Raw genomic sequence first — 17,409 nt, 5'->3', positions numbered from 1 at the left:
TTTATTTTCCATTTCTTTCGTGTTTTATATTCGTTTATTTTTGTCTTTGTTTGCCCTCGTTAAGGCAGGATAAGCTACTTTTGCTGAAGATGTTGTTGGTAAAAGTTTTCTGCTTTTTAACTATAAAGGCAAGAGTTTTAATATCCTTTTCTTGTGTATTTTTCTTTTGTTAAGAAAGTAAAAAAAAAATTAAGAAAAATGTTTAAGAGAAAATCACGTAAATAAGTTAAAATTAAGTTAATTTTTTTTTGTCGTATATATTCCTCCGCGCTCGTTACTGTAATGATGATGTTGTTGACAATAATGATCAGTTAAATTACTTTCTTCTTTTAAACTGTTTTCTTCTTTGCTTAAGTCAAAATATAAACAATATATATCTTAAGGTTCAAGCTTATATTTTTTATCCTTTTTTTTAAAGAAAATTTGTGAAATTTTCTTTCCCTTTTCGTAAAAAAAAATAATTTTATTCTAACCATTTTCCTTACTCTTTTATTCGCTTCCTTTTCTTGTCATTTTCTTGTATTGAAATTAAATTATATGTAAATTTGTTTTATTGCTGTTAAATGAGTTTTATATTAGTTGCTTTATTTAAAATGTAATTTAAATAAAAACTTCTCTTTCTTGTCTCTCTTTCTCATTCTTTATTGTATTTCTCCAGCTACGCCTAATGGTATGCTATAAAAAGTGTCATAAAGTTGACAATAGTTAATGAGCTAAAGAATAAGGTTCGTTTTGTGCAGTTTTATTTTTACTTCATCTTAAATGACCTTTTTTTATTTGTTGGCTAAAATGTTTTTGTGTAATTTTATTAGACCAAAAGCTTAATTTTTTAACACTAGTACAAATGGGCGTATACTGTTTAATTTAGTTTTAAAATTAATCATACGTCTAGTGTTCATTATTGTTTTTTTTTTTGCTAAACAATTTATTTTACTTGTTTGCGGATTTAAAGCAAATTCAATTTAAAGTTATTTTAATTGAATGTATTAAGCAAACAATTTATTGAAGCGTAGTTTAGTCAATTCATTTAACTTTATAATTATTTTATTTTAAATAGTTGTAGTAAATAATCAGATTATAATTAAATTTACTACATGCTTTGTATAATTTAATAATAATATCTATAGATTATGTAAATTATATATTGAGGATATTCAGTTTTTTAATAATAAAGTTAATGAAATGCATATTTTTATTATATAAGTAACTACATGTTATAGTTCAGTTCTAGTTCAGTTCTAGTTCAGTTCTAGTTCAGTTCTAGTTCTAGTTCAGTTCTAGTTCAGTTCTAGTTCAGTTCTAGTTCAGTTCTAGTTCAGTTCTAGTTCAGTTCTAGTTCAGTTCTAGTTCAGTTCTAGTTCAGTTCTAGTTCAGTTCTAGTTTAGTTCTAGTTCAGTTCTAGTTCAGTTCTAATTCAGTTCTAGTTCTAGTTCAGTTCTAGTTCAGTTCTAGTTCAGTTCAAGTTCAGTTCTAGTTCAGTTCTAGATAAATTCTTGTTCAGTTCTAGATCAATTCTTGTTTAGTTCTAGATCAATTCTTGTTCAGTTCTTAGTGGGAAAATTTTCTGTAAAAAGAAAACTTTCGTCTAAAACTGATTACTTAATCTTGTAGCTATACTGCACAATTCGTCTTCTATTTGTAACTTTTAAAATTCCAACAATTTTGTTTATTTTGAACGTTTTACCCTTTTACATGTAAAATATATTATAGCTCTGGGAATATGTTTGAAAAGGAGGAACTTAAAAAATGTAAAGTTAAAGCTAAACTTTTTCTCATTTTTTTTTGTATTTGGTTTTCCTTCTATGGCAAAAATAAATGTTGGTTTTGTAACCCTTTACCCCTTCTTGTAGTCAAACAAAATCAAAAGGTTGCCATATTGTAAGCAAAAAAGTTTAAAAAAAAAACGAAAGCAGATGTGGAATAAAAGTAGATAAAAAAGCGAGAATAAACACATGTACGTAACAGTTACTCTATCTTTTCTAATATGCAAACAAATGAAAGTTTTACACATTGAATTGGGTTAAATTTCAAGAGAGAAATTAACATGCAATAAAAAGGGTTTTAAGTTTAAACAAACTAATAACAGGACTAGATAATTTTTATTGTTCAGAGAAAAACAAACACAAAAAAAAGAAAAGGAAAAAACAAATCAGTTAAATAAAAATGAAAAGTAAAAGGCAAAACGAGTTTAGCAGTTGGTTAAAACGAATTAACAGTGAGCTTTAATACATGTCAAAATTCTTAAGAAATTTAAGAAAGTAATAGAAAAAGCTAATATTTTATGATTTAATTAACTCCTGCCTGTTTTTTAATATTATTTATTTTTAAAGATTTTCTTGTCTTTTAGTTGTTGTAAAAATTAAATACAATTTAATAAGTATTTAATATAGACTAATTTAAAATAATTATATAAAAAGCTTATGTAGTTTTAAATATGTAAGTACATATTAAAGCATACTTTAGGGGTTCACATAGAAATAAAACATAAGTATACTTGGGGGAACAATGAAAATATAAAGAAAAAGAAATATAAAATTCATAATGCAACAGACGGAAAAATAAAATATTAATTCGAGTTATGAAAACTATTTATTAAGGAAAGTAGAAAAAAGTATTTAAAAAAAATGTGTAGAAAACCTTAGAAGTCATTCAACTTTGTAGAAGGAATTCGGAAATATTTAGATTTAAATACAACATTATTTAATTGTTGTACTTTAAATGAATTTGTTTTTGAAAATAAAATGTACTTTTCAGAGTTTATAGTGTTTATAACTTTTATTACTAAAACTAAGCATTCAAAAAAACCTAAAATTTGTGTTCTAATTAATGGTTTTAAGTCTTCGGTCACCTTCAACATTTGAAAATATTTAATACAGTTTCAATATTTTTTTTAAATCTTAACATAATTTTAAATTTATTTATTTCTTTTCTCTTGCAGTGCTCTAGTTTATAACATAATATCACTAAAAAAAAACTCTACATATCATATTTAAAAAATAAAAAATCTAAAAATATTAAAAATTATAATTAATTGTTAACTAATTAAATAACAAAAATTAAATAAATATTATAAAAAAAAAATTTTGACAAAATGGCAATGGTTATATCGACGCGTGCTAAACTTTTAATAACTGCTTTAATAGTCTTCTTTTTACTCGGTGTAGTTCTGGTAACTGGTTCTACGAAAGGTTGGTTCATACCCAATCGTTATAACGGCGAACGTGTTGCTGCTAGGATACAGGTAAATGTCTCTTTAGAAATGTAAATTTTACACATGAAATGATCGTTTAAATCCTCTTACATAAACATTCTTGATGTTTAGGCTATTAATTAGTTTGTAGTCTAAACGGAGAAAATTTTCAATTTAAACTTGACTAAAGATTTGACTATAATCTTTATGATTAAATTGCCTGTTATCAAGGCTATAGTCTGGTCCTTAGTCTTTACTTATGTCTTACCTTTATTCTAGACTATGCACTATTTAATATTTTTTTCATTTATAGAAAATCTATGATAAAAGAAATGTTTCTTTACATTATTTTATTGATTTATCTGTTTTATCGGAAAATTGTTAGACAAATTTTTATTCGATTTTTTTATTTTCTTTTTATTTGAAAATTTTCCATAATTTTTTTTATCGTAAAATGTTTTTTTTTACATTTTTATAATATTTTTTCTAATTTTATTATAGAAATTTTTCGATAAAATTTCCATTTATAAACAATTTTCTATATATTCCGTTTTTTATAGAAAATTTTCAATAAATTTTCTTGATAAAAAATATTCGATAAATCTTCCTGATAAAACATTTTCAATAAATTTTATTGATAAAAAATATTCGATACATTTTCTTGATAGAAAATATTCTATATTCGATTTTCTTAATAGAAAATATTCGATAAATCTTCCTGATAGAACATTTTCAATAAATTTTCTTAATAGAAAATTTTTAATAAATTTTCTTAATAGATAATATTAAATAAATTTTCTTAATAGAAAATTTTCAATAAATTTTCTTAATAGAAAATTTTCAATAAATTTTCTTAACAGAAAATTTTTAATTAATTTTCTTTATAGAAAATATTCGATAAATTTTCTTGATAGAAAATACCCGATAAATTTTTTTGATAGAAAATATTCGATAAATTTTCTTGATAGAAAATATTTGATAAATTTTCTTAATAGAAAATTTTTAATAAATTTTTTTAATAAAAAATTTTGGATAAAGCTTTCTTTTTAAAAAGTTTCCGATATTTTTTTTACAAAAAATTTCCGATAAATTTTCTTTTAATACAAATTTTATCAAAATAAATTTATTTTATAGAAAATTTACGTTAAATTTCCTTATTGAAAGAAAATTTAAGAAAAAAAATTTTTAATAGGAAATTGAAAAAAAATATAGTACATTATTTCCGATAAATTTTCTTTTAATAAAAAATTTATCAAAATAAATTTTCTTTTTATAGAAAATTTATGTTAAATTTCCTTATTTATAGAAAATTTAAGAAAAAATAATTTTTAATAGGAAATTGAAAAAAAAAATTTTATAGTGAATTTTTTTCGAAAATTTACTATTTATTTCCTCCTTTACAGAAATTATTGATAAATTATAATTTTGAGAAGTTTGTTTAAAAAGTTTTTATAAAAAATTATCGAAATAGTTTTTATTTTATAAAAATATTCTTAAAATTTTATAAAATTAAAATTTTCGTTTTAAAAAAAATTTCACTTTGATAGAACATTTTTCAGCAATTATTTTTCTTATATATTTTTTTTTTGAAAATATTCATTAGATTTTCTTTCCATAGAAAGTTTTCGTTAGATTTTCGTTTTAAAGATAATTATCTTTTTAAAGAAAATTTTTTCATAAATTGTTCCGTTTATGAAAAATTTTTCGCAAAATTTCCTTTTCATAAATAATTTTCGTTGAATTTTCTTTTTAGAGAAAATTTTAAATAAATTTTCTTTTTATAGAATATTTTTATTAAATTATATTTTTTTATAAAACTATCATTAATTTAAAAAAAAATATTTTTTGGTTTAATTTTATTTTTATAGAAAATTATCGTTAAATTTTCTTTTTAAAGAAAAGTTTTAATAAAAATTTCTTTTTATAAAATATATTTCGTTTAATATTATTTAAAAAGAAATCATGAAATTTTCTTTTTTTTTAGAAAATTTTATAAAAAATTTTCGTTAAATTAATTTCTATAGAATATTGCCAAATTATATTTTTATAGAAAACTTTTCATAAAATTTTCTTTTTATAGAAAAATTTTAGCAAAATATTCTTTTCATAGAAAATTTTCGTTGAATGTTTTTTTTTTATAGAAAATTCTCATTAAAATTTGTTTTAATAGAACATTTTCGATAATATTTTTCTTTATAGAAAATTTCCTTTTAATAATTGTCTTTTTACAGAAAATTTTCTTAAATTATTATTTCATTTTTAATTTTCCCTAAATGTCCTTTTCATAGAATATTTTTTTTTAATATCTTTTTATAGAAAATTTTTCTTTAAATTTTCTTTTTTTTTAATGTTCGTCAAATTTAATTTTTATGGGAAATGTTCGTTAAATTTTCTTTTTGTGGAAAATTTTCTTAAATTTTCTTTTTGTAGAGAAGTTTTTGTAAAATTTTCTTTTCATAGAAAATTATTGTTAAATTTTCTTTTCATAGAAAATTATGGTTAAATTTTCAATTTGTAGAAAATTTTTTATAAATTTCTATTATAGACAATTTTCGTTTAATTTTCTTTTTATAGAAAATTATTGTTAATTTTTCATTTTGTAGAAATTTTTTCGTTGAATTTTTTTAATAGAAAATTTTCATTTAAAAAAAAAAAAAAAATTATCGTTTAATTTTCTTTTTATAGCAATTATTAAGTTTAATGTGAAAAATTGTAATTTATTTTTTTACCTTAAAATTTAACAATTGAATTTCAATGAAAAGAGTTTTCATATTAGCAAATTAAGCGTAAAAAATCTCAAAATATAATTTACACATTTAAAATATTAAAATATTTTTACCAATAAATGTGAAAATGCTAAAAAATATATAAATGTATGTATTTAAATTATATAGACATATGTACATTATACATAATAGCCTTCTCAGAGTCCAGACAATACCCTCTTTAATTGTAATACTTATCATCTGTCGTTGGTAAATCCTTTAAAACTTTTCCTTATCCTCCAGCCACAAAAAAAATGAGCTCAATATAACATCAATAATGTTGAATTTTGGTTATAAATTCTCTGCATGTTGTTGATAATAATGGTCCTTCCTCTGCTGCAAAAATTTTCATTTGTATGTGTTTTGTTTTTCTCTTCTCTACAAGTTCACATGTAAATTTTGCAAATACACATTTTTGAAATTTGGTTTTTTTGGTATCGATATGTTGCTTTAATATACTTACGCTTTTGCCAACATAAATATTCATCCAAAACCATTCGATTTTGAGGCTTCTGCTGGAAACAGCAATTGAAAATTTATTTTGTGGGTGGAAGTCTTTATTATCATCAGCGATAGTTGTTAGTATTTTGCTACCTGTCGATGGTACACAGTTACAAATGTAATGAAAATTAGCTATAAAAGTAAAATTTTACAAAATTGTTATTAATAAGAAAAAAATCTGATGAACATTTTTTATAAATTGAAAATTTTACACAATTTTTTTATAAAAAAAAAAAATACAAAAATTTCTTATAAAAATTTAAAGAAAATGTTGCTTTAAGAATTTAACCGAACTTTTCTTAAAAAAGAAAATTTAATGAAAATATTCTATAAAATGAATATCAAACGAAAAATTTGTATAAGAAGAAAATTTAACGAAAATATTTTATAAAAAAATAAATGAATTTTTTAACAAAACTTAAGGAAAATTTTCTATAAACATTTAATGAACATTTTTTTATAAAAATTTAACGAAAATCTTATGTGAAAATTTACCGAAAATTTTTAATAAAAAGTTAACGAAAATTTTATATAAAAGAAAATTTAACTAAAATTCTGTATAAAAAGAAAATTAAACAAAAATTTTCTATTAAAAGAAAATTTAACGTAAGTTTTTCAGAAAGAGAAAATTTATAGAAAATTTTCAATAAAAATTAATTTAAAGGAAATTTTCTATAAAAAGGAATATTTACAAAATTTTTCTTTAAAATAAAAATTTAACGAACATTTTCTATAAAAGGCAAATTTAAGTCAAAATTTTCTATTAAAAAATATATAAAAAAATTTTACAAAAATTTCGATATAAAGAAAATTCAACAAATTTTTTCTATAAAATAAAATAAACCAAAATTTTTTATATGGAAAATTTAAATTTAATTTAACGGAAATTTTTTTAAAAAAAGTAAATTTAACGAAATGTTCTATAAAAGATATGTTTAACGAAAATTTTCTATAAAATAAAATTAAGCGAAAATCTTCTATAAAAGAAAATTTAACGAACATTTTTTTAAAAAATTAACGAAAATTCTATATTAAAAGAAATTTTAAGAATTTGTGTATAAATGAAATTCATAGATATTTTTCTATAAAAGAAATTTTATGAAAAAATTTCCATGAAATAAAAATTTTATGAAAATATTCCATAAATAAAGATATTAACAAAAATATTTCATAAAACTAAATTTTTTTGGAAAAATCTTTTTCCATTGTCTTTCGTGGGTGTGCTAACTTCTATATTTAAAATAATTTAAACGTGTATTTAAGGAAAATGGATATTAAAGTGTGTAGGTGCCATATAGAGTAAATGAAGGAGTGAAAGAGAGAATGAATGATTTTTCAGGAAATTGCATTTTTGAGTGGATAATTTATATGCATTCTTCGTTAAGTTGTAGTATTTTTTGTATTTTTTTTTATTATATACTCAATATTAAACGAAGAACACAATGGGACTGATTTTACGAAAAATTGCAATTAAAGAAAAATATTTTTTTATATATGAAAAAAAAAAGTTATGAAAACTTTTTAATAACTGAGACATTCATTTAAACATCAACTACATGTAAAATTTAGCTGCTAACCAATAATATAACTATTCTTTTAAATTGCACTAATTTAGGGTTCTTGAGAAGCTATTTTCGTGATATTTTCCTATTGTGTTAGTTTAAGCTTGTAGCAGAGTTCAAATATCTACATAAGAGTAAACATGAAAACCAACAGCAAACTGTAAAATCAGCAATGGCAATAGCAACAATAACAAACAAAGGTCGAGTATGTTTGCTGCATTTTAACCCTTTACACATACAATCATAATACTATGTATGTATATTTATTTATACATGTATGCAATGTATACGTAAACACCCAACCAGTTTTACAAGAAATTCCTTTTTAGACAAAACTTTTACAAAATTAAGATAGAAGAGAGAAAATGTAAAGTAAAAATAACGGCAAATTTAACTAATGTTTAGAGGAAGTCAGTAGTTACTTAATTGTATCTTGGTAATCTAAAGAGAAGTGTATTTAGAGCAGTTTTTCTATACTATACCTATAGAGAGTAAACAATCACATCAAACTGCAGGGATATGCAAGCAATAAAAAACCAACAACTATTGCAATGAGTAAAAAATGGATGTGAATAAATGTAAACTAATATAAAATTACAGCTATAAGCAAAATAACATACACTCTTGCATACATTAGTAAATTTCTATATGTGTTTGTCACTACTACTACTACTACTACTACTACACACTCGCATGAAAAACACCCGTTTTATTATCACAATGAGAACTTAATATGCAATAAGCAAAAACTGAAAACAAAAACAGCAACATCACATTACACCCAGAAGAAAGTAGAAACTTTCACTGTATATGTAGAGAAAGTGATAGTAGGTCAAGATTTAAGCATAGAATGCTCTCTACACTCTAAAGAGCTGTTAGATGATATCAAGAAATCATTGTATATTTCCTAGTAATTCGATATTTAGTATTCCAATTAATGAGCAAATGATTTAAGTGAAATTTGAGATTATAGAGAAAAGCCAATTAATTATATCAATTAAAGGAATACATTTATTTAAAACTCTCTTTCTGTCTATTAGAAAATATTAAATAAAATTTGTTTTAATAAAAAAATATTTCAATGAACTTTCGACTTAATTGAAAATGTTCAATAAATTTAGTTAAAAAAAATTCATGTAAATTTTCTTTTTAAGAAAAAATTTTAATAAAACTAATTTTTTATAGATAATTATACCCTACACCACTTTAGTGGGGAGGGTATATTGGGTTTGTGCTGATGTTTGTAACATACAAAAATATTCGTCCTATACCCACCTTAAAGTATACCAATCGGCTTAGAATCATTTTCTTAGTCGATTAAGCTATGTCCGTCCGTCTGGCTGGCTGTCCATGTAAATTTTGTGCGCAAGGTACAGGTCGCAATTTTCAAGATAATTAGATGAAATTTGGCACACACGCTTCTTTTGGCCCAAGGACGAAGCCTATTGAAAATGGTTGAAATCGGTCCATTATTTCGACTAGCCCCCATACAACCGTACCCCCCAAATAGGGCCTTTTGGCTTATAATTAACTTAAATGATCTATTATGTTAACAAAAGTCGACAAAACTTAGTTTTATAGAACTTTAAATGGCACTTCCGATTTTTGTAACGATCGGGCTTCATTTGACCCTATCCCACATACAAACTCCCCTTCAGAAAATGACTTAAAGGTCAAAATTCACTTACAAACACTAATAACACTTTTAATTTCTACATAAATAATATTGAAGAAGACTTAATTCCCCCTACCAACATTTTTAAGGATAGGGCCATATTTTGCCCTACTCCCCTTTGGGCCCTCTTAAAAAATCTCTTTTTTTGCCAAAAAAAGTAAAAATATTCCAAAATAAAGTTACAAAAAAAAACAAACCAAATGCTTTATTTTTTTAAATAATCCCCATTTTTAACATACATACTGACTGGTGTAGGGTATCATATGGTCGGCTACGCCCGACTATACATTCATACTTGTTTTGAATAATTTTTTTTCATAAAAAATTTTAGTAAAAAAAATCTTTTTAATAGAAAATTTAAAATATCTTTTTTTCTAATAGAAATTTTCTTTTTAGAAAATTTTCAAGAAACAATTAACTTTTTAAGAGAAAGTTTTCAATACATTTCTTTTATATAAAAAATTTCGATAAATGTTCTTTTTTATAAAAAATTTCAATAAAAGTTCTTTTATATAAAAAAATTTCAATGAATTTTTTTCCTATTGAAAAATTTCTATAAGATTTTCTTTAAATGAAAAATTTTCTGTTTAATAGAAATTTTTAGCAATTTTAAAAAAAATCTTTTTTAGTAGAAAATTTTTAATAAATTTTCCTTTTAATAAAAAAATGTCTATAAATTTTCTTTTTAAAGACAATTTTCAGTTAATTTTCCTTTTTAAAGGAAATTTTCCATACATTTTCTTCTTAATAGAAAATTTTCCACACTTTTTCTTTTTAATTAAATTTTAAATAAATTTTAATTAACTTACGTTTTAATATACAAATTTTCCACATTTAATAAATTTTCTTTTTAATAGATAATTTTCCATACATTTTCTTCTTAATAGAAAATTTTCCATAAATTTTCTTTTAATAGAAGATTTTCCATTTCCATAAATTTCGTTTTAATATAAAAAAATTTCTACATTTTTTCGATTTATAATACATTTTCTTTCTAGAACGCAAATTTTTGAAAGAAAATCAATAAGTTTTCCTAAAATAGAATATTTTGATTCAATTTTCTTTTTTTACAAAATTTTCAATAATTTTTCCTTTAAATAGACAATTTTCAATAAATATTCTTTAAATAAAATTTTTTTATAAAATATTTTTAATTTTAAAATTTTCAAATAAATTTTCCTTTAATAGAACATTTTTAAAGTATTATGTTTTTGTACAAAATTTTTCTTTTTATAGAAAAGTTTAAAAAAATCTGCAAATATTTATTTTAGTAGAATATTTTCAATAATTTTCCCTTTAAATAGAAAATTTTCAATAAATTTCCTTTAAATAGAATTTTTTCAATAATATATTTTATGAAACATTTTTAACTAAAAAAAAAATTCAATAAATTTTTCTTTTATAGAAAATTTTCAATAAATTAATTTTTTGTACAAAATTTTCCTTTTTATAAAAAAGTAAAAAGAAAAAAATATTTCTTTCTAAAAGAAAATTAAATTTTCTTTTTATAGAAAATTTTGAACCAATTTTACTTAAAATATTTCTTTAGGGAAATAAAATTTTTCAATCACTTAGGAAATATCGAAAGAACTTTTGTTTCGGGTGCTACTTTATTTTGAAATGTAGGTGAATTAACCATTATCCCTTTAAACAAATACTTTTTATTCATATATGTATCCCTAATTTAAATAAAAATTAAACTATAGAAACTATTCTAAACTGATGATAAAGTGTTGTTTTGTTTAAAACAAGAAAAAATTATGATTTTATTAAAAACAAATTCAAGGTTTTTCTTTCCATTATACACTTCTCTTTATATTTAAACGCAATATAATAAATGCGAAAAAAAGGAATAACCAGAAAATCATATTTTAAAATATATTTGTAATTCTTTTTTGTTTTATGCATTATTTTTAATCTTCTTAATATTTTATCATAAAATATGATTTATTTTTTAGATTTCTATTATAATACTTATATTTATATAAACTTTCATACACATTAACATGTTCTCACATTTGCCTTGACTTTATTCTTTCCTCTCGATTTTTTTTGTGTATGTGTGTTACTTTGTTAAAGAAAATATAAGATTTATTTTACATTATCCTTTTTATGTATATCCTTTTATAAAGTTTAACAAAAAAAAAATATTACTATATATGTATGTATATTTTACAAGAAGGCAAAAAAAAGGATATGCTTTTATATTTATAATATAATTCATTTTTATTTTACATTACCTCTTTATTTCTTTTTTGGTTATAAAATATAGTTTTACCATTTTCATTTATAATGTTCTGGTTGATAAAGTTTTTCTGCTATTTTGGTCAACCAAATTTTGTACATGTGCTTATGTGTGTTCGACCATATTGTTGTGTGCGTGCAGAGCCAAGTTAATAAATTTTTAAGACAAAGTAATGGTTTCAATACGTAAACCATAGATGAAGCCTGATGTAAAGAGATAAAGGATATAAGTAATTAGGTTAATAAAAGGAAAGAAATTAAATTTATTATTATAAATTCTACAAGTTTTTTTCCAACCATATGTAAAATTAAAAGGTTGCTTTATAGAACAAAGAAGAAATATAAACATAATTTGTTAAAAATACAAAAAATTTATATATAAAACAAATTATGAAGGAAAATGCAATAATGATATTATTTAGTGAAAATATACGAAATACATTATTTTTAACGTAATAAATTTAAAGGACTATTTCTTTGGTTCCAATTTAGTTTTTGTTTAGTTCTAGTCAGTTCCAGTTCAGTTCTAGTTCAGTTCTAGTTCAGCTCTAGTTCAGTTCTAGTTCAGTTCTAGTTCAGTTCTAGTTCAGTTCTAGTTCAGTTCTAGTTCAGTTCTAGTTCAGTTCTAGTTCAGTTCTAGTTCAGTTCTAGTTCAGTTCTAGTTCAGTTCTAGTTCAGTTCTAGTTCAGTTCTAGTTCAGTTCTAGTTCAGTTCTAGTTCAGTTCTAGTTCAGTTCTAGTTCAGTTCTAGTTCAGTTCTAGTTCAGTTCTAGTTCAGTTCTAGTTCAGTTCTAGTTCAGTTCTAGTTCAGTTCTAGTTCAGTTCTAGTTCAGTTCTAGTTCAGTTCTAGTTTCAGTTTCTAGTTCATTTCTAGTTCAGTTAGTTCAGTTTAGTTTTCAGTTTTTCTAGTTCAGTTCTAGTTCAGTTCTAGTTCAGTTCTAGTTCAGTTCTAGTTCAGTTCTAGTTCTAGTTCAGTTCTAGTTCAGTTCTAGTTCAGTTCTAGTTCAGTTCTAGTTCAGTTCTAGTTCAGTTCTAGTTCAGTTCTAGTTCAGTTCTAGTTCAGTTCTAGTTCAGTTCTAGTTCAGTTCTAGTTCAGTTCTAGTTCAGTTCTAGTTCTAGTTCAGTTCTAGTTCAGTTCTAGTTCAGTTCTAGTTCAGTTCTAGTTCAGTTCTAGTTCAGTTCTAGTTCAGTTCTAGTTCAGTTCTAGTTCAGTTCTAGTTCAGTTCTAGTTCAGTTCTAGTTCAGTTCTAGTTCAGTTCTAGTTCAGTTCTAGTTCAGTTCTAGTTCAGTTCTAGTTCAGTTCTAGTTCAGTTCTAGTTCAGTTCTAGTTCAGTTCTAGTTCAGTTCTAGTTCAGTTCTAGTTCAGTTCTAGTTCAGTTCTAGTTCAGTTCTAGTTCAGTTCTAGTTCAGTTCTAGTTCAGTTCTAGTTCAGTTCTAGTTCAGTTCTAGTTCAGTTCTAGTTCAGTTCTAGTTCAGTTCTAGTTCAGTTCTAGTTCAGTTCTAGTTCAGTTCTAGTTCAGTTCTAGTTCAGTTCTAGTTCAGTTCTAGTTCAGTTCTAGTTCAGTTCTAGTTCAGTTCTAGTTCAGTTCTAGTTCAGTTCTAGTTCAGTTCTAGTTCAGTTCTAGTTCAGTTCTAGTTCAGTTCTAGTTCAGTTCTAGTTCAGTTCTAGTTCAGTTCTAGTTCAGTTCTAGTTCAGTTCTAGTTCAGTTCTAGTTCAGTTCTAGTTCAGTTCTAGTTCAGTTCTAGTTCAGTTCTAGTTTAGTTCTAGTTCAGTTCTAGTTCAGTTCTAGTTCAGTTCTAGTTCAGTTCTAGTTCAGTTCTAGTTCAGTTCTAGTTAAGTTTAAAGATCGGCATAATTGTCTGATCCAGTCTAGAACCTCTTTTGAAATAAATTAGAACTCTTTGCCCTTGTCTTGCCGCTCCAGATTGAGTTACAGATGTCTGTTCGGGTTGATTGTTCTTCTGTTAAATTGTAATACAAATTTCATTGAAGACACAAACATTTTTTTGTCAATTGGATTTTTCTTTAATACTAAAATAGTTGAAATATTTAGCAATCTGTCTACTGTTCTTTGAAAAGAAGAAAATCTACTCATTTAATGACCACAAATCTGAATACCACATAGTTACAAATAAAAATACATAAGTGTGTATGTACATATAATTTACATGAGTTTGTGTCGTTTAATAAAATAGACAAACACTTACACAATGTTAATTGAAGTTATATACTTGATACATTTCTATATATATTCTTATATACATATGTATCTACAAATTTTGTAGTATACAATTTTGTTTATAAAGTTAGAAAGCATTTAAGTAAATTGATTATGATAATTGTATTCATTAGTGGAAGCCATCGAAATCACACTTTCATACACAAATATATTTAAACTTGTATATGTATATATATTACCAAACATATTATACACAAGTATTTAAAGTAAACATATTAATAAATTAGCAAACAAGTATGTATGTATGTACATAAGTGTTTTACAAGTATACAGACACTAATATATATTATTGAACATGTTAGTATCTATAGATACATATAAACATAAATAAAGTGTTTTCTAGCTAAAAACATCATAACTTAACTGAAATTGTAAACATACATGTATGTGTGATATATGATATTTGTATGAATTGTATTTACAATTACATACATATGTTTGTGGTCTAGTTTTGTGTGTAAATTTTAACTATAGTCAGTATGTGGTTGACCACAATTATTTGACTTAAGTTAATTTCAATTTTGTAATTTACAGGTATGTGTATATGTATATGTACATACACGAACATTTTCCGTTCATACAATAATCTTTAACAAACAGAGACAAACCATATAAATAGACCACAATATTGTTTGTAAAAAGATTCACTTATTTAACATTGAGCATTGAAATTATTTCGCTTTTCATTTGATGTTTTCGGTGGAATATGACTTGCTAAGCTCTCTATGAGACCGTGTTTAGAATCGAACATTTTAATCGTGAGATATATGTAGTTTCCAAGGATAATGTAATAGTTAGATTTAAGTGTTATTTACTTTTTTGATTATTCTAAATCTATTGACTAGACTTGCGTATTGTGAACTTTTATATGGACAGAATTGTCCAAAGACTTGCCTGATGAAAGTGTCTGGGCATCGGCTATGGCCTTGTGGGGTATCTATTTGGCTAGTTAAAGGCAAGGGAACAACTTTGAACGAACTTAACGAAGTGATTTCTATCTCTTTGTCGGAATATTTCTTAGGTTAATCACATTGTTATGATGTCGTTTGACTAGTCTATTGTCTTATCTATTAACTAGTCTATTGTCTTATCTATTGACAAGTCTATTGTCTTATCTATTAACTAGTCTATTGAGTAATCTATTTATTAGTCTATTGAGTATTTTATTGACTAGACTATTGGCAATTCTATTGACTACACTGTTGACTAGTCTATAGTCTAGTCTATCGACTGGTCTATTGTCTAGCCAATTGACTGGTCATTTGAAAAGACTTTTGACTAGGCTATTAGCTAGTCTATAGAATAGTCCATTGGCTGCTGTATCGACTGGTCTTTTGGCTACTCCATAGTCTATTGGCTATTCTAACTACTAGTTTATTGACAAGTATTTTGAATAGTATTTTGACTAGTCTATTGGCTACTCTATTAGCTAGTCTATCGAGCAGTATATTGTCTAGTTTATTCGCTAGTAAATATAATATAGTTATAGTTAACATTTTAACCTTAAAATTTACTAATTAAATAAAATCCATCAAATTCATTCTTCCTGTCATCAAAATCAACCTATATTTTAAAAATCTATTTAATTTGTCACTCTCTCAATGACCCTGTTCTATAAACGTTAGTAAAAATATTTAACAATTTAAATTGCTTAACACAATTAACCAACATCTACTGTTTCGTTTCTATTTTCTATATTTCCTTTTATTTATATTTTTCTTGAACTTGTCGGGGTCTATGACTAAAACGTTTAGGAAAAATAACTTTATTTGTTACCATAATTGGTATAAGAGCATTTCATACAATTTTTCTCTTTAACAAACACATAGGGGTCGTAGTGTACTAACACCTACGTCTAGTCGTGTTTTGCATTTGTCTTGAATCGTTTTGTTTTGTATAAAAAAGACCTCTTTTGTGTTACCTAATTTAAACGGGAATTTTTACGAAGAGAGAGAGGGAGAAAAAGTAAGATATTTTCTAACAATTCTAGAAAAATATGTTTCGTTACGAGTGTTGGTAAACAGAGTTAATAAGTGTGAATGCTTTGGTGTTGGTTTCTGTTAAAGAAAAAACCTGCATAAAATTACAAATGTCACGCGTAAATGACGCCTACAGATCTAGAGAGAAATATTTTCTTGTTTTTTTCTGGGTGTTTTCTTTTTTTTGTTTTGCACGTCCATACATATTTTATTTAATAGTTGCACCCCTCAGACAAATAGGCGTCTCAATGTAACACGACACCTTGTTGTAGTAATATTAAAGTTGTTGTTTGTACCTTTCATTCGCTTTCTGTTGTTGCTGCTTTTCTCTTAACACTAGTACCACTAATGATGTTTATTTATTTGTTGTTTGTTTCCTATTACTACAATCAACAACATTAAGCAGCAGACCTAGTAGTAGTTGCTTTACTTTTTTGTTGTTACCACTAGCTATTAGTAGCACCTCTTCAAGGACTATTGGTGGCATTAAGAGGATAGGGTTGGGGTGTTGTGTTAAATGACGACTGTTGATTAAAACATTAGCACAGTTTTGCTTTTTTTTTTCTTTTCGCTAATATATTTGTATACCTTGTTACCATCTAACTATTGACTGTTTGCATGTGGCGCTTTGGTTTTGTTAATGTTAAGTTGTTTGGTATTGGAGGTGTTGGAGTTGCTTCCGACGAGTTCATTATCAAGTGTATTTGTAAGGACTGAATTACTAGAAATTGTATTTATCTACAATGTAGAACTATTGACTACTCTCTAATGATTGGTATAAGGCTTTTTCAGTTCTAGTTTTGTTGTAGTTTAGTTCTAGTTCAGTTCTAGTTCAGTTCTAGTTCAGTTCTAGTTCAGTTCTAGTTCAGTTCTAGTTCAGTTCTAGTTCAGTTCTAGTTCAGTTCTAGTTCAGTTCTAGTTCAGTTCTAGTTCAGTTCTAGTTCAGTTCTAGTTCAGTTCTAGTTCAGTTCTAGTTCAGTTCTAGTTCAGTTCTAGTTCAGTTCTTGTTCAGTTCTAGTTCAGTTCTAGTTTAGTTCTAGTTCAGTTCTAGTTCAGTTCTAGTTCAGTTCAGTTCTTGTTCCAGTTTAGTTCTAGTTCAGTTGTAGTTTAGTTCTAGTTCAGTTGTAGTTTAGTTCTAGTTCAGTTGTAGTTTAGTTCTAGTTCAGTTCTAGTTCAGTTCTAGTTCAATTCTAGTTCAGTTCTAGTTCAGTTCTAGTTCAGTTCTAGTTCAGTTCTAGTTCAGTTCTAGTTCAG

At 24.4% G+C, this 17,409-nt stretch overlaps 1 protein-coding gene across 11 annotated transcripts in view; it reads left to right on the top strand.

Annotated features, from left to right (window-relative positions):
* The window catches only part of LOC111678401 (collagen alpha-1(XVIII) chain), a 331,879-nt gene that overhangs the window by 5,335 nt on the left and 309,135 nt on the right, over positions 1-17,409 (top strand). For all 11 annotated transcript variants that reach the window (XM_046953012.1, XM_046953011.1, XM_046953013.1 and 8 more), the window contains exon 2: positions 2,939-3,241. In XM_046953012.1, the coding sequence (XP_046808968.1) occupies positions 3,092-3,241 (150 nt within the window). In that variant the 5' untranslated portion in view covers positions 2,939-3,091. The remainder of the gene's footprint in view (positions 1-2,938; positions 3,242-17,409) is intronic.

Source organism: Lucilia cuprina, chromosome 5 (genome assembly GCF_022045245.1).
Source record: "Lucilia cuprina isolate Lc7/37 chromosome 5, ASM2204524v1, whole genome shotgun sequence".
Taxonomy (NCBI): domain Eukaryota; kingdom Metazoa; phylum Arthropoda; class Insecta; order Diptera; family Calliphoridae; genus Lucilia; species Lucilia cuprina.
This window is presented reverse-complemented; position numbering and strand designations above follow the sequence as displayed.